Genomic DNA, 22,223 nt, shown 5'->3' with positions numbered 1-22,223 from the left:
GTTAGTAGGGTGTAGGGTTTAGGGTGTAAGGTTTAGGGTTTACGGTTTACAGTTTACGATTTATGGTTTACGGTTTAGGGTTTAGGGTTTTATGTATAGGGTTTAGGGTTTAAGAAGCTACCGAGACAACAATATATCTTTGTAAACGATAGCAATATATAATATCGTGATTGACGAGCTTTGTGTTTTAGGTTTGTGGATTTCTTGTATAGGGAATTGGATTTAGGGTTTAGGGTAACGAGCTTTGTCTATGTGAACGATATAGCCTATCACAATTTACAATTTCATGCCGATTTAAGTCATAGTTGCAGATCGATTTCGTTGTTACGATTTGTCTGATTGCGATTGTGTTGACGAGCTTTGTCTAGTTAACAATTTTCCTATCGTGAGTTACACAATCACATATAAAAGATGCAAAAGATGTTGAAAAACAAATCCACGCAAGACGTGCTATCGTGATTTGACAGATTTGTCCTATAGCTATGATTAGTTTTGTATAAGGAAGATGAAATGACATTTTTTAATTTCATTACTACGCAATGTAATTTATTGGCTCTCATTTTTTTGTAACTGACATTATTTATTTGAAAACTGGTGGTCTGTGAAACGACGTTTCCTTGATATATAAATGACACATCACACAAGTACTGGATGGTGTGATTATCCTCTGCATCATGAACAAGGAACAGACAAACCGATGGTTCCTTTATAAAGGACATGTTCGTGAATCAAACATATAAACTGCTTCATCGCAAATAGGGTATCGATATCGATGAAGGAGACGAGGAACGAAAAGACGACAACTATACGACCAACGATGGCGAATCAGGCGTATATTGTCTAAACATCATGTCCATTTTCTTCAAAGTTTGTCTTTTTTATGTCGTTTACGTGATTTGTGTTGTGTATTGTATAATGAAATTTCAATATCGTTTATTGAATATTCTGTTAATGTTAGTGGAACATCCACCAAAAAAGGTGGGTGAAAACTCAGCAAATCACTCCAAGAGAACATCAATCAGCTGCAAAACGAATTCGCTAAGGGGAACACTATCAATAATTTTGTTCGTATGAAACCACTATCAGTTATATATTTACGTATGGCATGGGTATGTATGTTAACAAGTTCATATTTGTTGCAAAGAGACTATAGCCAATTTCATCAAGTATATTAAAAGCAACGCAACAAGCAAAACTAGACGCATCGTCAGCCATTATTTCATGGTATATCGGTTTTCTTTTATGTTTATTTTGTTTTTTGATTTTCTCTTGTTGCTTCGTGTTTTAACATTGCTATTATCATTGTTTCGTTCAACAAAGTATCGTCCGTCGATTGCCATACTCCATTGGATTTTAAGATGGACTACCATACTGGGTTAACGATGATCATTGCAGAGACTTTTGGTTAAGTGAAAAAGTAAGTAAACAATCCTCTTGTCCAAGGTTACAACATAACAGTCCTAACACCATTTGTACGATCAATTTGCAGATATTGATTCCTATACTCTGGCATTTTGAAAAGCATTGGGTCTTATATGTGATGGATTTACATGAAAAACAGATATGGTGTTACAATTCATTGGACTTACATAGTGGTTTACAACTTGACATTTCACATTTCGTAAGATTCCATTTATAAGGGTATCGTATCATGTAAGGTGGTCAAGAATTTACTTTCTCATGCATTAATCACAGGGCGGATTCATCAAAGACATTTTGGGAGTCGACGTTGGTCAAGAATTTACGTTGTCGAGTGGATCTTACGCTTAGCACAAGATGCTCCATTATAAAATAATGACATCGATTATGGTGTATTTGTAATGAAGTATATTGAAGCAATATACAATGGTCGAGAACGTTATTTTGACACTGTATGCTCTTTATTACCCTCTGTTATTGGGGACTCAATGTATATATTGGTGCCACATTACATTTTTTTTCAGGTTGATATGCCTGGATTCCGCACAAAACTATGCAGAAAATTGACAGAGTTTCTAATTGTGGAAGGAAAAAAAACTCAACCGACAAGAATACCTAAAAGGCAATGAACAACGGGACCCCTGCAGGAGTAATTTGATGTCCATCGACTTCTAGCAAATTTTATAGATTGTACAACCAAATTTTGTATAAACAATTCTTGTAGACTATATATACAAATTATGTAAATATCTCTAGGTTCAAATAAATAAAATTTCAATTTCACTAAACACGTCAATAAATAAGACTGTTATATAGTAAAAGTAAATCGTTGTTATGTTCGCTCTTCGTAATTGAAAATCGTTCAAGCGATTAGCATTGTGTAAAATGGAAAAGAGTTGTTTTCTTTAACGTGACTTTATATAAGTGTACATACATTATTTACACAAATATGAATAAACGGTAAAATCGATTTGCACAAACAATGACAGTGCATATTTACCACGATTTGTACTCATGAACGGAGCGATTGCCATCCAGTTGTGACCGACATAGGCGTTAATGCCTAAATCGTTATACCATTGTGATTTACAAAATGACATTTATCTTTTAGACAATGAGCTTTGTCTAAGTGAATGATATGTACCATCGTGATTTACACAATGACCTATGAAGGTTATGTGGTATCACAATTTGCTATTATGGGCAACGTCTATGTCATTGATTTTTTCTAATCGCTTTTACGAGCGATTGAGAAAGAAGGTTTAAGGATTTTGGGTTTTACTTCAATGATAAAAAATGAGTTAGATTCTTAAATACAAATGATTTCATTCACAAATACAAACAAAGATATATCATTGTTGTCGTAACTACAAATTCACATAATTTACATGATTTACAACCACATTTGTATATAAAAAATATTAGTAGTTGGTTACAATATCTATGTGCAGCTGAGGATACATCCTCTCCAAGTAAACAAGCTCAGTACTAATGGCAGCCCACTGTACCATATTTCTTGAACCAAAGCTGATTATCAGAGACTCTAGCATTGGTGCACGCTTCACAATATGCTTCACCAACTTCAGTTCAGGCACCGTCCCCTGGAAGGAACACAAAAGAATATAGAAGAAAGAAAAATACAAAGAAGAAGAAGAAAGAGAAGAAGAAGAAGGCGGAGTAGAAGAAAGAAGAAAGAAGAAAGAAGAAAGAAGAAAGAAGAAGAAGAAGCTACGTTGCTGCAGAAAAGAAAGAGGAAGAGAGGTTAAATACATTAGGGTTTTAAACCTGAACAATGGGTAGGGTCGGGTCGGGTAGGGTTTTATATATAGATCTATATTAGGGTTTTACATTTTGCAGGATTTTACGCCCGTCTACAACAATCAACAAGAAATTTAGACTTGGAAAAGTATAAATCCAATTAAGTAACAGTTGCAAAAAGTTATAAGTAAATCGCTATGTTACATATCGATATCATTTACATAGACAAACAAAGACATTTCTGTTTTTTTTATACAATTAGACATCCTAATAATTACCTACTGGTGATGATATCTGTTTTTTTGATGATGACGGTCATGTATTTTAGCCAAACCATTGTGGTCAGGTAAAAAGGACTAGGTTTTTCTATAAATGATTGTGGTTGTAAATCACATTGATTTGTAGTTTTAAAGTTATCGTGACAACGATATGTCTTTATTAGTCTTTGTGAACAAAATCAATTTGTATTTATAATGTTACCGCGATAACGATATATATTTGTTAGTCTTTGTGAACAAAATCAATTTGTATTAATAAAGTTACATCGATTTGTATCGTTGAATTATTCTTGATTTATTCTTTGCTAAGTTTGTTCATCGTGTGACTTTGTTTGTGAACGAATTATTGTCGGACATTACCGAATGTTATAGAGGACCTTTCATAAAATATGGACCATATAGATAGTTTATATATAACGATTTGTATATGTGAATTATTCTCGATATGTGAAGGCACTGAGTTCACAAGACAATGATTTTCACTAATCGTGTAAGTACTGAGTTCACGTACAATACCCAATTTTTATACCCGATTTACACTAACTACAATTTATACAAGTGAATGATACATATTACAAGGATTTATACATGTGAAAGATACATTATTAAACAGAGTTCACACGCGATTCCTTTGTTCCATAGCTTTTTGGATGAAGCCATTTTCATGAACAGTGATCCACAATAATATTAACAATTCTGTTTTTGTGGGCCATGATTCATGAAAATGGCTTCCTCAAAAAACTCTTTCTTAATAAGACCATCAAGTGTATATGCATATTCACCTGCTGTTTTGTTAAACTCTTAACAAATCCGACAATGTGGAAATTGGGTCATGCAAAGAGGCATGACAACTAACTTGATGGTAATACTTAAAAAGAGTCGATACACGATTCTTGTGTTCCATAGCTCACTTTTGAATTGATCTGAGCCTGTCATGAAACAGAACAATATAAGACATTACATTAAGTTTCACAAGAAATGCAAACATCCTCCCAACATTGATTACCTACCAAAAGACTTGTAAAACTGAAGCCATCATTCTGGAAAAACCTGGTCGGGAGGATCGAAGGTTACAACATTGGAAATTACTTTTGTAGGGTAAAGTTGTATGTTGAAAATTACACAAGTTAGATATTGATAAGTTTCACGTAATGCAATTTACATGAAAAGCAATATAATGTCTTACATACTTGTTCATGCGAAGGGCTTGGTTGCTTTTGATTAGAGGTTGGTTGTTTCTTAGACCTTTTCTTACCAACCAATTCTAGTGTACCATTTGCCCTCCGACGACTGCGATCAGAGGCAAATTTTATTTTGATACTCTTCGCTTGGTGAATATTTTCATCATAATCAACAACGTTTACTCTTGACTTGTTGAAGATGATGTTTATGCTTCGGCGTAACTTTTCAGGAGTGTAAAGGGAAGCATGATTTTTACCTACGTTGTTCACTCCTATTTTCTTGGACTGGTATTCATGAGCTGCAACATACTAATGGTGAATTAACTACATGTTTTCAAGTAACTCCCTTGACACTTTTCTCATGCATACATAGGCTTCTTCACTTTTCAAGGCCAAATCTGCAATATGCATAAATGACCTACACAGTTGTTGGTAACGGGAGGCTATGTGACACTTCTCATCAACACCAGATTGACTGACATTATCCGTATCCAGTAGTTTAATCTTTGTTTGTCTCCTCCATCTTCATATTAAATATGACTCAGGTATTTTTTGTATATTCTCTTGATTAAGTGTCTTTAATGCATGCCAACATAAAATACCTTTGAATTCATACATTTTGCACGTACATTCAACTTTTTTGTTGTCAACATTGTACGTGACATGTGCTTCTTGCCTTTTCTGATGCTCTTTGACCTCCTATAAAATACAATATTTGTGCATATTCTCGGTTTGCACACATCCTTTTATGTTGCAATTCATGACATGTATAACATCTTTCTTAATCCATTCAAATATAGTTAGTGTATACAGATCTGCAGGTCACATCAATATTTTTATGCTCAAAGTTACAAGGCGTGTATTGAAGCATTTCATATCTTATTCAAGCTCATTTTGTCTTTGACGTCTACAAATAATTCATAATATTTCATGAAGCGAAACATTGTTAAATATGAATAGAGGGTTTTCTTCAGCGTGACATGCATAGATTCAGCTCTTTGTGTGCTTATCATACATGCACAAAAGTATTGTCTTTCATATGCCAATGCCCACTTCTCCTTTTCTGCATATAAATTTTGTAACCACAGACAGTCTTCAAGGTCATATATCTGAATCATTTTCTCTCAATCTGACATAAAGGTGACCTCGTCTATGCTCTCAAGTACACACTTTGTAAACTTTTTGTCAAACTCTGTCTTCTGATTAAATATGTGTCTTATGTTCTTTGCTGTATTTTGAAAGATACGCCACAAACATAGGTGATGATGTGCATCTGGCTACACATGAGACACTGCAGCCACAATTGCGTGATCACCATCTGTAAGTACAACTTTAGGTTTCTTTTCATTCATTGCCTGTGTAAATGCTCTGAACAACCACTCAAAGCTTTTCTTGGTATGGTCATACAAAAAAGCGTCGCCTAATATACAACTCTGTGAGTGATGGTTCACTCTGACAAACTGCTCAAATGACCATTGTTCAATATTAATTTTCACTGCCGTATAAAAAACAAACACATCATTGAAGCATTCATAATCTACTCTTGACTTTGAATCTGTCCAAAACATATTCACAGCATATCCATCTACATCCAGTTGCATTGCACTAAAGAAATCAGGGTCAATGCTTGATTTCTTCTGTAAGTAATCAACCAAAGAACATATTTCTCCATTCTTCATATTATCTGCCCTCTTCCTTCTCAAGTGGTTTCTTAGATCCATAGGTGTGAATGACATATTCTCACGAGCACCATCTATGTGCGTGAACAAATTGTATATCTTCCTTGGTGCAATGCCCACACTATCAGCTATTTCAGCCATTGCAGCATGCGCTTCAGTTACTTTACGATATAACCTTAACATAGGAGTCATAAATGAAGCAGATAAATCATGATTATAATCACTGATTAAAGTATGAACTACATATTTTTCATTCAGAAGTCTTCTTAACACCATTCTCGTTAGACATCCACATCTTAATTCTGGCATGCTTCTTATTGGATTTCCAATTGATTTCTTCCAACCTTCCTTAGAACAAACATGTCTTTCTCACCACGACACCCTGTGCATTTTTTGACCAAGAATACCTTCTAACACTGAAGCCAAATTTTAAGGCATAATCATTGTATCATTTATATGCAGCATCCTCATTAATAAATTGCATTCCTTCTACGGGAATAGAGTCAGGTGTACTATCATGTACATTCCCAGTGCCTGCACCTTTATCAAGTGTATTGTCAGGATCATCTACCTCATTATTGAATTGCATTTCTTCTACTGGAACAGTCAAGTCAGGAGTGAATTCAATGCTTGCACCCTTGTTATCATGTGCATCATTAGTGCACGTGTTCACTTCTTCAGGTGCGTCATTGGTACATATGTTCACTTCTCTATATCTTTCAAATGATTGAGATAGATCATCTTTATTGCAACCCGATGATAAGCTCACCATTGTTATAACCAAGATATCAATTTGTGTTAGCAAGCGCATACGTTTACTACGATTTATTCAAGATGCATATAACAATGGATACTGATAAGGTTAAGCAAGTCAAAGAAATGATTTAATGAATCACAGCATAAAAGAAACTGTGATTTGTTATTTGCTTATACTATGCATCGAGTTGTTACTTACCAAGTCAATAAAAGAAACGACATGTTGTACATGTGTGTTGACGATAGCACTTTAATTATATCTACGATGTTGTGAAGCGAGTTCAATAGAAATCGCTAAATGAGTAGCGATTTGAATACGAAAATCGTCACCGCAAGCGCGTAACAATATATTTCTGCACGCATATGTTTTAAAAGTCTTTCTACAAATATCTTACAAATTGATACTAGAAAATACATAATATCTTATAAATCGATATACATATCACATGATATATTACAAATCGATACGGCAATTCAGCATAATACCTTACAAATTGACACTACAAAACATATAATATCTTACAAATCGATAAATATATCACAAATATATTACAAATCGATACAGAAATTCAGCATAATAGCTTACAAATCGATATTAACAAACAAAAAAATATCTCACAAATCGGTAATATGTTACTAAAACCGCGATTTGAGATACAATGCATATACTGAGTGAATGGAGGATACCGGATGGAGTAGAGGCCCTTCCTCACATCTGTAAATAAGCATTCTTGTCAACAGGTCCCAGTGTCTTATAAATATCGATAAGTTTTCAACCATCGAAAGGACAAGATCCACCTGCAATAACAAAATAATGATTTAATGGCACTCACGACGACATACGTTCTTCAACGATAGCATGATGACATGGAAAGGTACTCACGACACCTTAATGACACTGGTTAGAATGCTTGTGCGTCATTGCTTTCTTCCATAATGCCTAACAACAACGAAAAAGAAGAGAAGACTGTAAAGAGAGATGGCCGACAAATGCACCTATGACGTCCACCAATGATCGAACCAGTCGATTGCGAACACGGGAATGTTTTGTAACACAAGGCAGGAATGAGAAGGCAACAATGTGTTGTAAAAGGCTAAAAACCAAGGCAGGAACCTCGACTAAAGGTGACGGCAAAGGCTGCTACTCCTGTGGCAGCAGACGACGACAAAGTTTGCATTGTCAAAGGGAGCTCCTGTTACAGCAGATGGTGCAAAAGCTTATTGCTGAGGGCGAAAATGGAAGGTTTAGACTTTGAAGAGTTAACATCATACTTTCTGGATGGAGGACATTTTTTGTCTTTTTCTCGAACCGTTGTTTCTTTTCTTTTGAATGGAGGATATTTTTGTCATTTTTTTGAACCGTCATTTTATGGCGAGAATAGCAGGAAAGGATACTTAAGTCTTTGCAATTGCACCGGATTTCGATGCTAAGTGATGCCGACACACACAGGGGTACGAGCTCCTATACGTGGTGCTCATTGGGACCCCCGAACATGCACTGTGGCTAACGACCATCTTCGGGGGAGAACACACACCACCCTCTCTCTTAACTAGGGCCGTGGTTTTGTGTTCTGACCGAACACTTATATAAGTGCTCTACCTTTTAAGAAGTGGGCCAGCAAGGAAAAGATCAGGTGCAATAAGATTGCACAAATATTTGTGCCTTGCGCACTTGATCATCCTTCATCTTGAGGACAGGGCCTATCAGTTGTGGGGCCCAAGGCCTGATTGAGAGGTGATCAGGTGCTTAATGCACAAATTTTGTGTCATGTGATTGCACCTGATCAGGACTCACCATGGTTCCCCTAGTTGGGTAGAACACTGGATATGGTTCCCCTAGTTGGGTAGAACACTGGATATGCTTCCTCTTAACTGCATGATACAAAATGGCACACACGTGGGGTTTCTATCTAACTACGAATGAAAATTGGTATCCCTGCTCACAAGGGCTCCCTCATCTGGTAGGAGCAACTTGTGAATGCCACCAAATTGACGGGACGTCACAAGTTCAAAACTCACAGGTGGCATCCCTTATCCCAAGGTCAAAGTTGGGTGAATTCTCTGGTGGGCAGGGGAGACCTCAAGGGGTTTACCAACCAGAGGCCAGCCAATGTGTGGTTGGTGGGGCAGGGGGTGTGGTTGTTTGATTACCAAAAAAAAAAAATGGCATATCCTAGTGCCTAGTGCTGAGATGGATCTAGTTTGATTGATCCAAACTCAAAACTTTGTAGGAGCATCCATTGTTTTAAGAGGCATACTGACACCTCAAGGCTAGGGATGTCAATTGTTCGGATTCAAGTCAGATATTTGACAAAACCGAGTCTATTTAGTAGGATTCAGTAGAACAAGCAGCAACCCATTGATAACAGACTTTGGATTCAGTATCCAATTAAATACATTGAATTAATGGTCAATGGTAAGAGTAGATCTCTGGCAGTTTTCAGGTTTGAAGGTTTTCAGCAAAAAAGAGCCCATAGAGCCGCTATCAGTAAATTCACAAAGTGTAGCCCATTTTTTTAAATTAGGGGCAAAACCTTGCCCCCCACATGGAATCTACCACCCTTTACAACATACACCATAAACTACATTAGGGAAAGATTTTCATTTAGTTCTATCAGAAATCAACTTCATTCATAGCAGCATCATAATACAAGTATTGAGTCCACTTCAATTCCAATTTACAGCACACTAAGACATGCTTTGGCGATTTACCGTGTGCCATTGCCAAACAATCGATAATAAAAAAATCAAATAAGTATAAACAGAGGCTGAAGTTTCCAACATGCAGGTTCTTGTAAGTGTTCTCTTATTGAAGAGCATCAACCACCATAACGGTTCTTGAGGCTTTCAGGAGGCTCTTCTTCCATGATTCCTGAACCAGCTGAAGCCAAGAATTGTCGGATGGTTGTTTTCCGATCACCAAGATAGGTATGGTCCAGAAAGTTGTCATAAGCTTTACTGCCAAGATTCTTTGCTGCCAATACACTGCAGAAAAACAATGTTTTGCCTTATGATTACATATCATAGATGCTTGTAAATTATATGAATTATGACATCAGCTTTCAATCGAAAAAGGAACTATGGCACCTGCTTGCAAAAACATGGCAGCGTGGAAATTACCATGAAGGGAAAATATCGTCCAGCTGTATTTTCTGTATGGTGGCAGAGCACCATTTACAAAGACATGAAACTAAAATCAAGAGAGGGAAGGAAAAGTATACCAGTGTCGAAGATAAATACGGCAGGGTAAAATATCATCCTGCCATATCTTCTGAATGTTATGTCGTCCATATCGTTCAAAGAAAACTTTCTCATCTCCTGCAGAGGATTCATGTGATAAGAACAAGTGATAGAGCCTAGAGAGACTGCATGCACGCTTCCAGTAATATAGCAATCACAGAGAGATCAAAAAAGAATGTTATTGCATGAGGTATCAGCATGAACTCAAGAGGCATATGACATTTACTATAGACGTCAAACAAATGCCAGTTATGCTTGAATTTCAGAGAACCCCTGGTCAACATCTTAGTAAGATCAGATTGTTTTGCAGCCAAAATGTTGTTATAATTATTGTTGTCATGATCATTAGGTTGAAAGAAGAGCACCAATCCAGAAAGATGCACTACTAAAAAGTGAGCATAGAAACCTGAAAATCAAAATTTTATACAACATAATGCTAGTGTTTGGATATGATACTGTTTGAAGTTTCAACCCTTCATCATTACTTGGTTGAATCCCCATTTCCAAGACTGGACCAAGTCACTAAGTCTTTGCAAGCCTAGGATGTGTCACATGAATCGACTAATATTGACTATTGAGAGATAATGTTGATGGATCTGGGTTTTGCACCCAGATCCAGATTCATATTTTCAGACTTCAAGTATTCTTTCATATGTTTTGTACTTTTCAATATTGACCCTTCTGTTATAATTGTGTATTGTATTAAATATTGGGGCAGTTTTGTAATTTACACTGTGTAATAACTGCTTTCAATATATAATAGAAAGAGATACACGATCCCCCCTATTGTTATTGTGATTCAGCAGCAACCCCTCTCACGTTTTGTCTTCCTCTATTATTTGAGATAACTTTGGATAACAGTAAGATACCTAAAGTTTATATGGTATCAGTGCATAGATTGACAGATTAGGTGTATTGAGGTATATGCTCTAAGAGATCTTAGGTTTTTACTATTTGCTTCCTCTTCCTTCCTTTTGATTTCTTCTTTTGCCATCATTTTCCTTCTCTTCTTCTTGTCTAATCCTTGCTTAACCAAGTTTAATTTTTCGTCATATTCATAGCCTTATTTCTTGACGTCATTACTTCTCTATCATTTTATGTTTGACGTCAGCCTGTATGCCGTAATATGATCCTTACCTTGCTCCATCCTGCCTTTAGTTTATGAAAAATTGAATACCTCAAATTCCTTGCAAATAACTCATTTAATTAGGAGTTAAGATCTTTATGAGCATCTTGATGGATCCATTGTCCCTCCACAAGAATATATTCTCAAGAAGGATAAGGATGACAAAGGGTTTGTGATTCCAACAATCCCTATTAAAAATCCCGAGTTTGTTTCATGGTGAAAAGAGATGCAAACATTATTTCTGCTTTGTCGCAAGAGGTTTTTGATGGGATACCTAATGATTGCACAACCCTGCAGCTCTGAACCAAATTGGTTCAGACATATTCCCAGATATCAGAATCCAAAGTCATGTTCTTGAAGGAGTGCTAGACACTCTAGAAAAGTTTCATTTTTTTCATGGAGTATCTCAACAAAATGAAAAGTATCGTTGATCAGCTTGCCATAGTTGGTTATGAGGTATCAAATAAAGATATGGTTCAACCAGAGTTACCGGAAGCTTCTTAGGTAGGTGGGAAGCTCGCTTCCCGGAAACTCGCTTCGGAAGCGCGATACTCCTCGCTTCCGAAACTTCATGGGAAGCTCGATTTCCCCACACTTCTTCTATGCTTCTCATACACATGGTCTATGCATACTATATACTTTTCTCACGTTTCTTTTCATCTTTTTCATGTGTTTTCTCTCACGCTTTCACTCACTTTCCATGTACTTTCTTCAAATTGGTAACCATCATTGTTAGATTTTAACAAAAAATTTAACTCTTTTATTGAAAAATCATGAAATATAAGAATGATCAATTTTATTTTAGTTTTTATTTGTTTCTTGTTTGATTCCATATTGCAGCATTTTTTATTCATATTTTGCTTTTAAATTGAAACTTTGCTTCCTGCTTCGTATAAATTTTAAAATGCCTCGCTTCTCGCTTTCGCTTCCCGTATCGTTTCCCGCTTTCGCTTCCTAGTTTGGCAACCTTGGGTTCAAAAGACACTCAACGGTCTCAGTTTGGACTATCATATTCTTTTTACTACTTTGCAGTATTCATAGTTGCCTCTTATACTCTTGAGGATCTGATGGTTAAATTATTTCATTATGAAATAACCTTCATTGGAAATTTTGATGCTTCTAATGATTCCCAAGAAGTTCTTATCACTAATGTATCACGGGGTCGTAGAAGAGGATGATTATTTAGAGGAGGTAGGGGACGTGGTCGTGGAGGTAATCAAGTTGGTTGGGGCATTCTTCCTACACCTATTGTTCCTCCCAATACAACTGCTCAAGGACGTTGCCCTATTCCCACTTGTTTCATATGCAAGAAATAAGGGCACATTAAAGCAAATTGCCAGTTTAAGGATGATCCTAGTTATAATCCTCGAACAACACAAAACAAGAATCAATCTACAGGTCAGACTAGTGGAAAGTCGGTGAAGGACAATTATATATTGATAAGCAATTATTACTTGCTACCTTTGCTGGACTTAAGGAGTGTGGTACGTTGATTCGGAGCCTGCTAATCACATCACAGGTGATGAAGGTAAGTTTTTTAAGTTGATTCCCTATTATGGTAAAGATAGTATTATAACTGGAGATTAGACTCGTCATCCCATCACTCATACTGGAATGCGTCAGTCCTTTTGTCAGAGTCTAATTCTTTAAATCTTTTTAATGTCTTCTCCATTCCCAATATCAAGGAAAATCTGATTTCAATCTCTAAATTAGTTCATGTTATCAATTCATGTGTTGTATTTACTTCATCTTCTATTTATGTTAAGAATTTTCGCACAAAGAGAATGTTCGTTGAAGGCAAAAGATTCTAGAATATGTACATACTCATAGAAGATCCTCTATCCAAGTTTGTTGGTTCCATTTCGAAGCCTAGTTTAGAGTAATTGAGTCCATCTGTTTTGTTTAATGTTTCTAGTCTGAATAAAGCAAATGTGTGGCATAGTCGTCTTGCTATTTGTAGCCAAGGTTTTGTAGAAATATTAGTTTATGATAAACTTATCTCTAAGTCTAGTTTAGTTTGTGAGCCTAGTCACATTGTTTGTCTTAGTTGTCAAACTTCAAAAAGTCATGTGCTTCTGTTTAATTCCTGGAATAAAAGACTTCAAAACATTTTAAAATTGTGTACTCTAATGTTTGGGGTCCTACACCCAATGCTTCTTTTTATGGTAGTCATTATTATGTCTTCTTTATTGATAATTTCTTGCATTATACGTGAATATATTTCATGAAGCATAAGCATGAATTATTCGATATATTCACAAGGTTTCATATATGAGTTAAAAATCAGTTCTCCGTTTATTTTGAATTTCCAATGTGATAGTGAAGACAAATACTCTTCGAAAGAATTTATTACTTATCTTGAAAACAATGGGATCAACCGAAGAGTATCTTTCTCATGCACCCCACAACAAAATGGCCTTTTTGAAAAAAATCAATGTCGTATTGTTGAAAGTGACCTAGCTATAATGCATGCTGGTGGGGTTTCCTTTTGAGTTTTGATTAAGAATAGAGGCTTTTCATTCACTTGTTTATGTTATAAACATGTTGCCTATGAAAATTTTGGATTATAAGTCCCAACTGGGTCTGCTCGTAGAAAACTTCCAGAAATGTGGTATTTGATGAAAATTCCTTTGAGTGTGGCTTTAATGCAAAACAGGTTCAGGAAATGAAAGTGACTGATATTGAATACTATCAGATATGGTTAATTGAAGAATTGTTTTTTGTACCTAATGATGCCCTCATACCACAAAGAGAACCTTATTCAAGAGCATCCAAATCAAGACTTAAGCCCTGTTGAAGATAGTGCAACCACATATGGCAGGTATAAAGAAGGTTGTGTCTATACGAGGAGAAATAGAAGAATGATAGGTATGAAAGAGGAGCAGCCAATTGAAAACATGTATGCAATAATATCAGCCAACACGATGAAAATGTGGAACAACAAGAACTCAGGAGGTCAAGTAGGATTAAATATTCCATTGAAAGATGGGTGAGTTATGAAAATTTCGGTGTAGAACATAAGTTTTTTCTCATGCAGATAGAGAAACAAGAAGAGTCAATCTCATATGCTTAAGCAATCCGAAATAAGAAGTGGATTGAAACCATGAATGAGGAGATGAAGGCACTACATGAGTGCCAAACTTGGGAAGTGGTAAAGTGACCTCTGAAGAAAAATGTGACAGGATCTAAATGGGTTTACAAGATCAAATATAAACCTAATGCACTATTGAAAGGTAATAAGGCAACTAGTAGTGAAAAGATTTACAAGCGTTTTAAGATGAAAGATCTTGGTCAGTTGAAATACTTCTCGGGAGTTGAAGTTGATAAGAAGAAGGATGGTTTGACCCTAACCTAGTACAAATACATCATAGATCTCTTGCATAAAACTGGTATGAGTGATTGCAAGCCTTTATTGACTCATGTCCCAATACATTAGTGGTTGAGTATGAATGATGGGGAATTATATGATAACTCAACTGAGTATAAAAGTATTGTGAGAATGTTTTAATATCTCACTTTTACAATGTCAGATGTAGTGTATGCAGTGAATCAGGTATCTCAATTTATGCATCAACCAAGGGTCAATCATATAGAGGTCGTGAAGTGAATCTTAAGATATTTGAAAGGTACATTAGGTGATGGGTTGCTATATGAACCGAGAGAAGATATTTTTACAATCATGGCTTACTCATATGTGGATTGGGTAGGAGATCCAAATGAAAGAAGATCAATTTTTGAATATCGTATATTTGTCGCAGGCAACTCCGCCTGTGTAGTTATACACTGCCGGTCCCAAGCCCGGATAAAGGAGGAGGGTTGCGGTAGGCCTGTGACAGCCAACATAAAAACTTTGTCATATCCTATGAAAATGAACCAATATGAGAATTTCGTTGGGGCGTTCCCTACTGAGCGACGCGCTGTACTCTCTAGGCCCGGAGGCAGTGATAAATGTGCAAGGGTTGCTAGGTCGTCGCCCAGAAGCGACGCGTCACACCGGCGCCCGGGTGTGGTGTCAAATAGGCAAGGGTTCCCTCACTTTGTTGGACGGGTGGGGGTAAAGAAGTTAGTCCAAGACCATAAAATTAGGTTAGCCACTTGGAACATAGGGTCTTTAACTGGTAAGTTGGTAGAGTTAGTAGATGTTATGTGTAGGAGAAAGATTGATATTTTATGTCTTCAAGAGACCAAATGGGTAGGTGAGAAAGCTAAAGTGATAGAACCTTGGGGATATAAGATTTGGTATACAGGAATAAATAGGAATAGGAATGGAGTAGGGATTGTTATGAGTCGTCAGTTTATAGATAATGTAGTTGAGGTCCGTAGGAAGGGTGATAGAATTTTACTTATTAAATTAGTATTAGGTACGGATATTATTAATATTATTAGTGTTTATGCACCTCAAGTAGGTTTAGATGATTCCATTAAGCATCAATTTTGGGAAGATTTAGATGGAGTAGTACAAGAGACATCTTATGGAGAAAAGCTTTTCATCGGCGGTGACCTTAATGGACATGTAGGCATTAGTAGGGATGGATTTGAGAATATCCATAGAGGCTATGGTATAGGAGAAAGAAATGAAAGTGGAGAAAGGATTTTAGATTTTTGTTTGTCCTATGATATGATCTTAGCAAACACTTGGTTTAGGAAGAGGGAGTCTCACCTAGTAACATTTAAAAGTGGAGTTAATACGAGTCAGATAGATTTTTTCCTACTTAGAAAGAGAGATAGGGGTTGTTGCATCGATTGTAAGGTTATACCAGGAGAAAGTGTAGCTACACAACATAGAGTCTTAATTTTAGATCTTAGAATTAGACAATGCCGCAAAAGGGATAAACATAGGATAGATCCTAGAATTAAGTGGTGGGCACTGAAAGGAGCTAAACAAGGAATGTTTGTAGAGCAGGTAGTTAAGGAAGTTGATTGGTGTCTCGAGGAGGATTCAGAATCAATGTGGAATAAGATAGCGGGTGGTATGAGAAAAGTAGCTAAGGAGGTATTGGGTGAGTCTAAAGGCGGTGCACCACTAGGTAAGGATACATCATGGTGGAACGAGGATGTCAAATTAGCTATTAAGGTTAAAAGAGAGTGTTATAGAAATCTAAGTAAGAGTCGTGATAATGAGAATTTGGAGAAGTATATGATAGCAAAGAAGGAAGCTAAAAAAGTTGTTCGAAACGCGAGGGCTAAGGTATATAAGGAGGTTTATGACAAGTTGGATACCAAAGAAGGCGAGAAGGATATTTATAGGCTTGCAAAGATGAGAGATAGGAAATCGAAGGATTTGGGTATGGTTAGATGTATCAAAGATGAAACGCAAAGGGTTTTAGTCAAAGATGAGGAGATTAAGGAGAGATGGAAAGATTATTTTGATAAGCTATTTAATGATAGTCATGCTCAAGATCTTGGAGACTTCTCCATTCCTTTTCATGAGATAAATCGTGACTTCATGCGCAAGATTCAAAAGAAAGAAATTGCCGAGGCTTTGAAGAAAATGAAATCAAGAAGGGCAGTTGGCCCAGATGGTATACCTATCGAGGCTTGGAAATGCTTGGGAGAGAAAGGTTTAGAATGGTTGACAAATCTTTTTAACTTGATTTGGCGAACAAATAAGATGCCTAATGAGTGGAGGAAGAGTACTTTGGTGCCTTTATATAAGAATAAGGGTGATATACAAGATTGCACAAACTATCGTGGTATAAAACTCATGAGTCATACTATGAAACTTTGGGAGAGGGTGATTGAGTCTAGGTTGAGGAAGGTTGTCATGATATCGGAGAATCAATTTGGTTTTATGCCTGGAAGATCAACTATGGAAGCTATACATCTTCTTAGACAACTTATTGAAAGATATAGAGAGAGGAACAAAGATTTGCATATGGTTTTTATTGATTTAGAGAAGGCATACGATAGAGTACCTAGGGACGTTCTCTGGTGGACAATGATGAAGAAAGGTGTTTCTCTCAAGTACATTAGTATAATTAAAGATATGTATGAAGGAGTAGTAACCAATGTCCGCACTTGTGGAGGGGTGACAACCAATTTCCCGATAACGGTTGGGTTACATCAAGGATCTGCTTTAAGCCCTTTCCTATTTGCGATAGTGATGGATGAGCTTACGAGATCAATTCAAGAAAATGTACCGTGGTGTATGTTGTTTGCTGATGATATTGTTTTGATTGATGAGTCTAGAGCTGGGGTTAATGCTAAGTTAGAATTATGGAGACAGACATTGGAAGCTAGAGGTTTTAAGTTGAGTAAGAGTAAGACTGAATATATGGAATGTCGGTTTAGTAAGCAACGAAGTAGTGATGGGAGTGTAGTGAAGCTTGGTGAGCAAGATATACCGGTGAATGATTATTTCAAATATTTGGGATCCATCATTCAAAAGTATGGAGAAATTGATGGAGATGTAAATCATAGGATAAAGGTTGGGTGGATGAAATGGAAAAGTGCTACTGGAGTGCTGTGCGATCGTAGAATGCCATTGCGGTTGAAGGGAAAATTTTATAGGACGACTATTAGACCCGCTTTACTATATGGTACGGAATGTTGGGCTGCCAAGAGACATCATATTCAAAAAATGAGTGTAGCTGAGATGCGGATGCTTAGATGGATGTGTGGAAATACAATAAAAGATAAGATTCAGAACGAAGAGATACGTAAGAAGGTAGGTGTTGCACCCATTGAAAATAAGATGCGAGAGAATCGTTTACGGTGGTTTGGACATATTCGGCGAAGGCCTAATGATGCTCCAGTTAGAAGGTTGGAGAAATGGGGAAATATATTAGTTAAAAGAGGTCGGGGTAGGCCTAGGAAGACTTGGATGGAGATGATAGGAAAGGATATGAATGCTTTGAACCTCACCGAGGACATGGCGTTGGATAGAAATGATTGGAGGAAAAGGATTCATGTGGAAGACCCAAAATGAATTTCTTTTTTGGTTCATATCGCTGACCCCAATTGTTTTGGGATGAAGGCGTAGTTGTTGTTGTTGTTGTTGTTTTTGTTTGTATATTTGTCGCAGGCAATCTAGTCTCATAGTCAAGCTGAAAACAAAGAGCTATGGCTCGGTCAAGTACCGAAACTTGATATCGAGCCATAGCGGCTGCTTCTTCTGAATTGACGTTGATAAGGAACTTGTTACACGACTTAGATGAGAAAGCCCGTAGATTAGTTTTATTTTGTGATAATCAAAGTGTCATCAAGATCTCATTGAATCCTATGCATCATGGAAAAACTAAGCATATAGAAATTGATAAGCATTTTATTAGAAGCAAGATTGAGGATGGAAAGCTTGAAGCAAAATTTGTTGGCTCAAAAAATCAGATTGTAGATCTTTTCATAAAGGGTTTAACAAAGCAGAGATTTTGGTATTTGAAATCCAAGTTGTCCATGGTGATCACCATGTACAACTTGAAGGAGGCTATTGAGAGATAACATTAATGGATTTGTGTTTTCTTTCGATCCAGATTCATATTTGCAAACATCATGTATTCTTTCATATGCTCTTTTATTGCTTTCAATATTGCCCCTTATGTTATAATTGTGTATTGTATTAAATATTGGGGTAGTTTTGTAATTTCTCCTGTGTTGTAACTGCTTTCAATATATAATAGAAAGAGATACATGATCCCCCTATTGGAATCATGACTCAGCAGCAACCCTTCTCACGTTTTGTCTTCCTCTATTCCTTGAGATATTGGATAACAGTAAGATACCTAAAGTTTATAACTCACTATCACCTGAGGTGCTGGACTGGGAAAAAAGATCCCAGACTGAGACTCGTCATTGACCAGTCAATGCTAAGTTAGGCCAGTTGGATCATATATAGACTTGGAGGAGACTTGGCTTAGCAAAGGAGCCTAAGTACCAGCTAAAAATACAATCAAAAGAGCATTTATTATCAAGATATTTAGAAAGTAAATTAATTTCTGACAAATATACCATGGCAAAATCACAAGGAAACAGCATTAACTTTTAAAAATCAAGATAAATTAAATTTCTCACAAATATGTCACCCTAACACAAAGTTGTGAGAGTGCTTTGATCCCGGAATCCACTTTGAAAGTGACACTCTTTTCCATTGTATATTTTTGACCCAAACTCCTCTAATAAGATATCTAACACCTGAGAAAATCTCAAGGAAAGAGCACTAATTTTTATGAATCACTAAGCATTCCTTTGAAAAAGCCAGCTCTTATTTTGAAATTAACTGATATTTCTTGATAAAAAAGTAATCTTCAGTTCTATCTTCTATGATCAGAAAAATGAGAAAGCATATACAAAAATCTGGTATTTATATAGTAGACTATCTAAGTAATTACATTCCTCCGGTATAGAAGAAAAGGAAATTGTCAGGAATGATGGTTGTCGAATACCACCTTTACATCTGACATGAAAATATTCTTCATCACTATAACGAGCACAGAGCACCTGTGATATTAAGGAAACAAAAATATTATAGGCATAGAACAAGATGACCATAACTATATAACTGTTCTCAAGTCTCAGCAACAGATTTTAACCAATACACTCTGGCCCTGTATCATAAACTATGAGCTTACAGCTGCAGAGGGAAAAGGCTTTCCATCAAAATCTTCGGGCACCACCTGTATAAATATTTGACATTGAATGGATGTAATTCAGTGAATATTTAAAGAGCTCTATATGACAAAATTTAGCATAGAGATATCCACTAGCTCAATGAGAAAATAAATGTTTCCCGAGAATCAACTTACAGCTAAGAAACGAAATTCATGCTCCCTTTCAATGAAAGACGTGATCTGCATAGATCAATTAACAGCACTGGGCAAATGTCTTTATTGACTTAATTACAAGATACCATTGTAATGAAGACTAGGAACATGATGTTTGTGCACATCTAATGTTAGAACAACCTTGAAGCTTCTCTTGCAACAAAAAGGTTCTAAAATTTTAAGCTCACTGTAACAGTATAATAAGAAATAGCATGCATATATGGCATGTGAAGCGGAATAGTAGTGCATCTTTACTTGCCTCTAGCTTACTTATTTCAAACACAGTAACAACAAGAGTTTCACCCTGACAAGGTTCCACACTTAAGCTGGAAATCTCCTGCATTGTTTGCACATCACAGTTAAATACTTGGAAATGACAACGGATTCCATGTTTTACACAAATCCAAGAATGCAATGCCAACCCTTGTTTCATCTTTTGCTATCCCCCTTTCAAAGAAAATGGGAGCGACATGGCCAAAGACACGGCGAAATCCACGCAGCACCGCAGTCCTAAAATTTTTCAGCTCAGGAAATGTACCCCGTGCACTTCTTTCTGGTTTCATAAATTGCAAAGCAGATAATAGCAATTTCGATAAGAACATTTTCAACATAGATAGAAGTCATTTACGAGATGAGCATGCTCAGTTGGTACTGGTTTTCTTTTAAAACTAAGCTGAAAAGATGTAGGAGAAACTTTCCATATAACCATGAATTTCCATTTTCGATTTGAATAAATAAATATATCTTCTTTCTGATTGGTGAAGACTGAAGAGCCACTAAAACTTGAGAGAATAAGTATTTGGTTCGTGGCACTGAAAAGCCAGAGAGAGAGAGAGACGAACAATAAAAATTGCATCATTTTCTTCTTTTTACCTGAACAAATAAATAAATATATACTTTCTGGATGGCGAAGAACCAATAAAACTTTGAGAGATTGCGTGTTTGGTTCGTGGACTCAAATAGGTCCCAAACAGCAAAAAATGCACCATTTTACTGCAAAATTTTCTCACTCGAAACTGTGAAACAGAAGCAATAACAATCTCCATTCCATCATTTTAAATCAAGATAAACACCCCTTAAAATTTATCATGCAATTCTGTAACAGTTCCGAAAATTCTGACACGAATTCCGCATTCTTATGGTTTGAGTTGTTGGGTCATTATACTTCAAACATTTTCAATCAAACAAAAAAAAAAAAAAACCGTTCCTTCCATCGGATAACCGTGGAATCAAAATGACAGAGGGCTCCAAATTTTCACAAAAAGAAATTTTATTCTCTTTCTGATATTCTGCAATATGGTCACCCATTTCTCAATAAATTTTCGTTAGTTTAATCGAAAATTGCCAGTCAGAACCCATCAAAGGACGAAATTACAGACACCCACGTAATCAAAACTGCGAAATCGGGAAGAGGGTAACACAAAAAATTAACGCATGAACTTTATCACCCTTCATATTGTAACTAGGATGATCTAAACAGTTCGTTTTCAACGCAATCGAAATGGTTGAAGAGAGCGGAAAGAGAAAGAAGGGAAACGAGGCAAAGGATTAAGAAGTCACCAGAGAGAAGAGATCCGAATCCGCAGATGGAGAGGTAGCCGTCGGGAGAAGCAATGGCGTCGAAGTCGGATGGATCGTTCATCTCAGGGAAGGAAGAGGAGACGCCAACGGCAGCCATGGAAGCGAAGGGGATTCGGACGCGAGACCTCCCCCGCCCTTACGTTCCAAATCCAACCATACGTACCCTTGAAGAAAGTGTTTTTTTGGATGATGTGAGACGTAACAGTAATGTACATACCCGACCCGAACACGTTCAGGGCATCCAAAGGGGAATTTACATGTAGTCGTCCAGAATTTAGCAAAATTATGTTTAACGGTAATACAATCCTCTGCTTATCTAGAAGAGAAATTTATCTAAGCTTGACTATAAAAAAAAAAAAAAAACTTTCCCGTTCTTCCAGAGAGTCGCGAATGGATTCCGCTGTCACGAACTCCTAAGTTCCCGAAATCAACTAATCTCTGGGGATTAA

At 36.6% G+C, this 22,223-nt stretch overlaps 1 protein-coding gene across 3 annotated transcripts; it reads right to left on the bottom strand.

Annotated features, from left to right (window-relative positions):
• Nucleotides 1–9,675: 9,675 nt before the first annotated feature.
• LOC149846161 (uncharacterized) lies at nucleotides 9,676–21,973 on the bottom strand. 3 transcript variants are annotated; one of them, XM_089996214.1, is made up of 8 exons: nucleotides 21,754–21,973; nucleotides 20,616–20,746; nucleotides 20,453–20,530; nucleotides 20,176–20,220; nucleotides 20,002–20,046; nucleotides 19,819–19,870; nucleotides 10,293–10,389; nucleotides 9,676–10,056 (listed from the first exon to the last, which is right to left on the bottom strand). In XM_089996214.1, the coding sequence occupies exons 1-8, from the start codon at nucleotides 21,869–21,871 to the stop codon at nucleotides 9,891–9,893; spliced, it is 732 nt and encodes a 243-aa protein (XP_089852340.1). In that variant the 5' UTR covers nucleotides 21,872–21,973; the 3' UTR covers nucleotides 9,676–9,890. The 3 variants fall into 3 exon arrangements, with proteins under 3 accessions (XP_089852340.1, XP_089852342.1, XP_089852343.1); XM_089996216.1 differs by lacking the exon at nucleotides 19,819–19,870 and having other exon boundaries at nucleotides 21,754–21,960; XM_089996217.1 differs by lacking the exons at nucleotides 19,819–19,870; nucleotides 20,002–20,046; nucleotides 20,176–20,220 and having other exon boundaries at nucleotides 21,754–21,951.
• Between the last annotated feature and the right edge of the window lie 250 nt (nucleotides 21,974–22,223).

The sequence above is a fragment of the Nuphar pumila genome, chromosome 2 (assembly GCF_984573655.1).
Source record: "Nuphar pumila chromosome 2, dmNupPumi1.hap1.1, whole genome shotgun sequence".
NCBI lineage: Eukaryota > Viridiplantae > Streptophyta > Magnoliopsida > Nymphaeales > Nymphaeaceae > Nuphar > Nuphar pumila.
The sequence above is the reverse complement of the archived record's forward strand: the minus strand, read 5'-3'. Positions and strand labels throughout refer to the sequence as shown.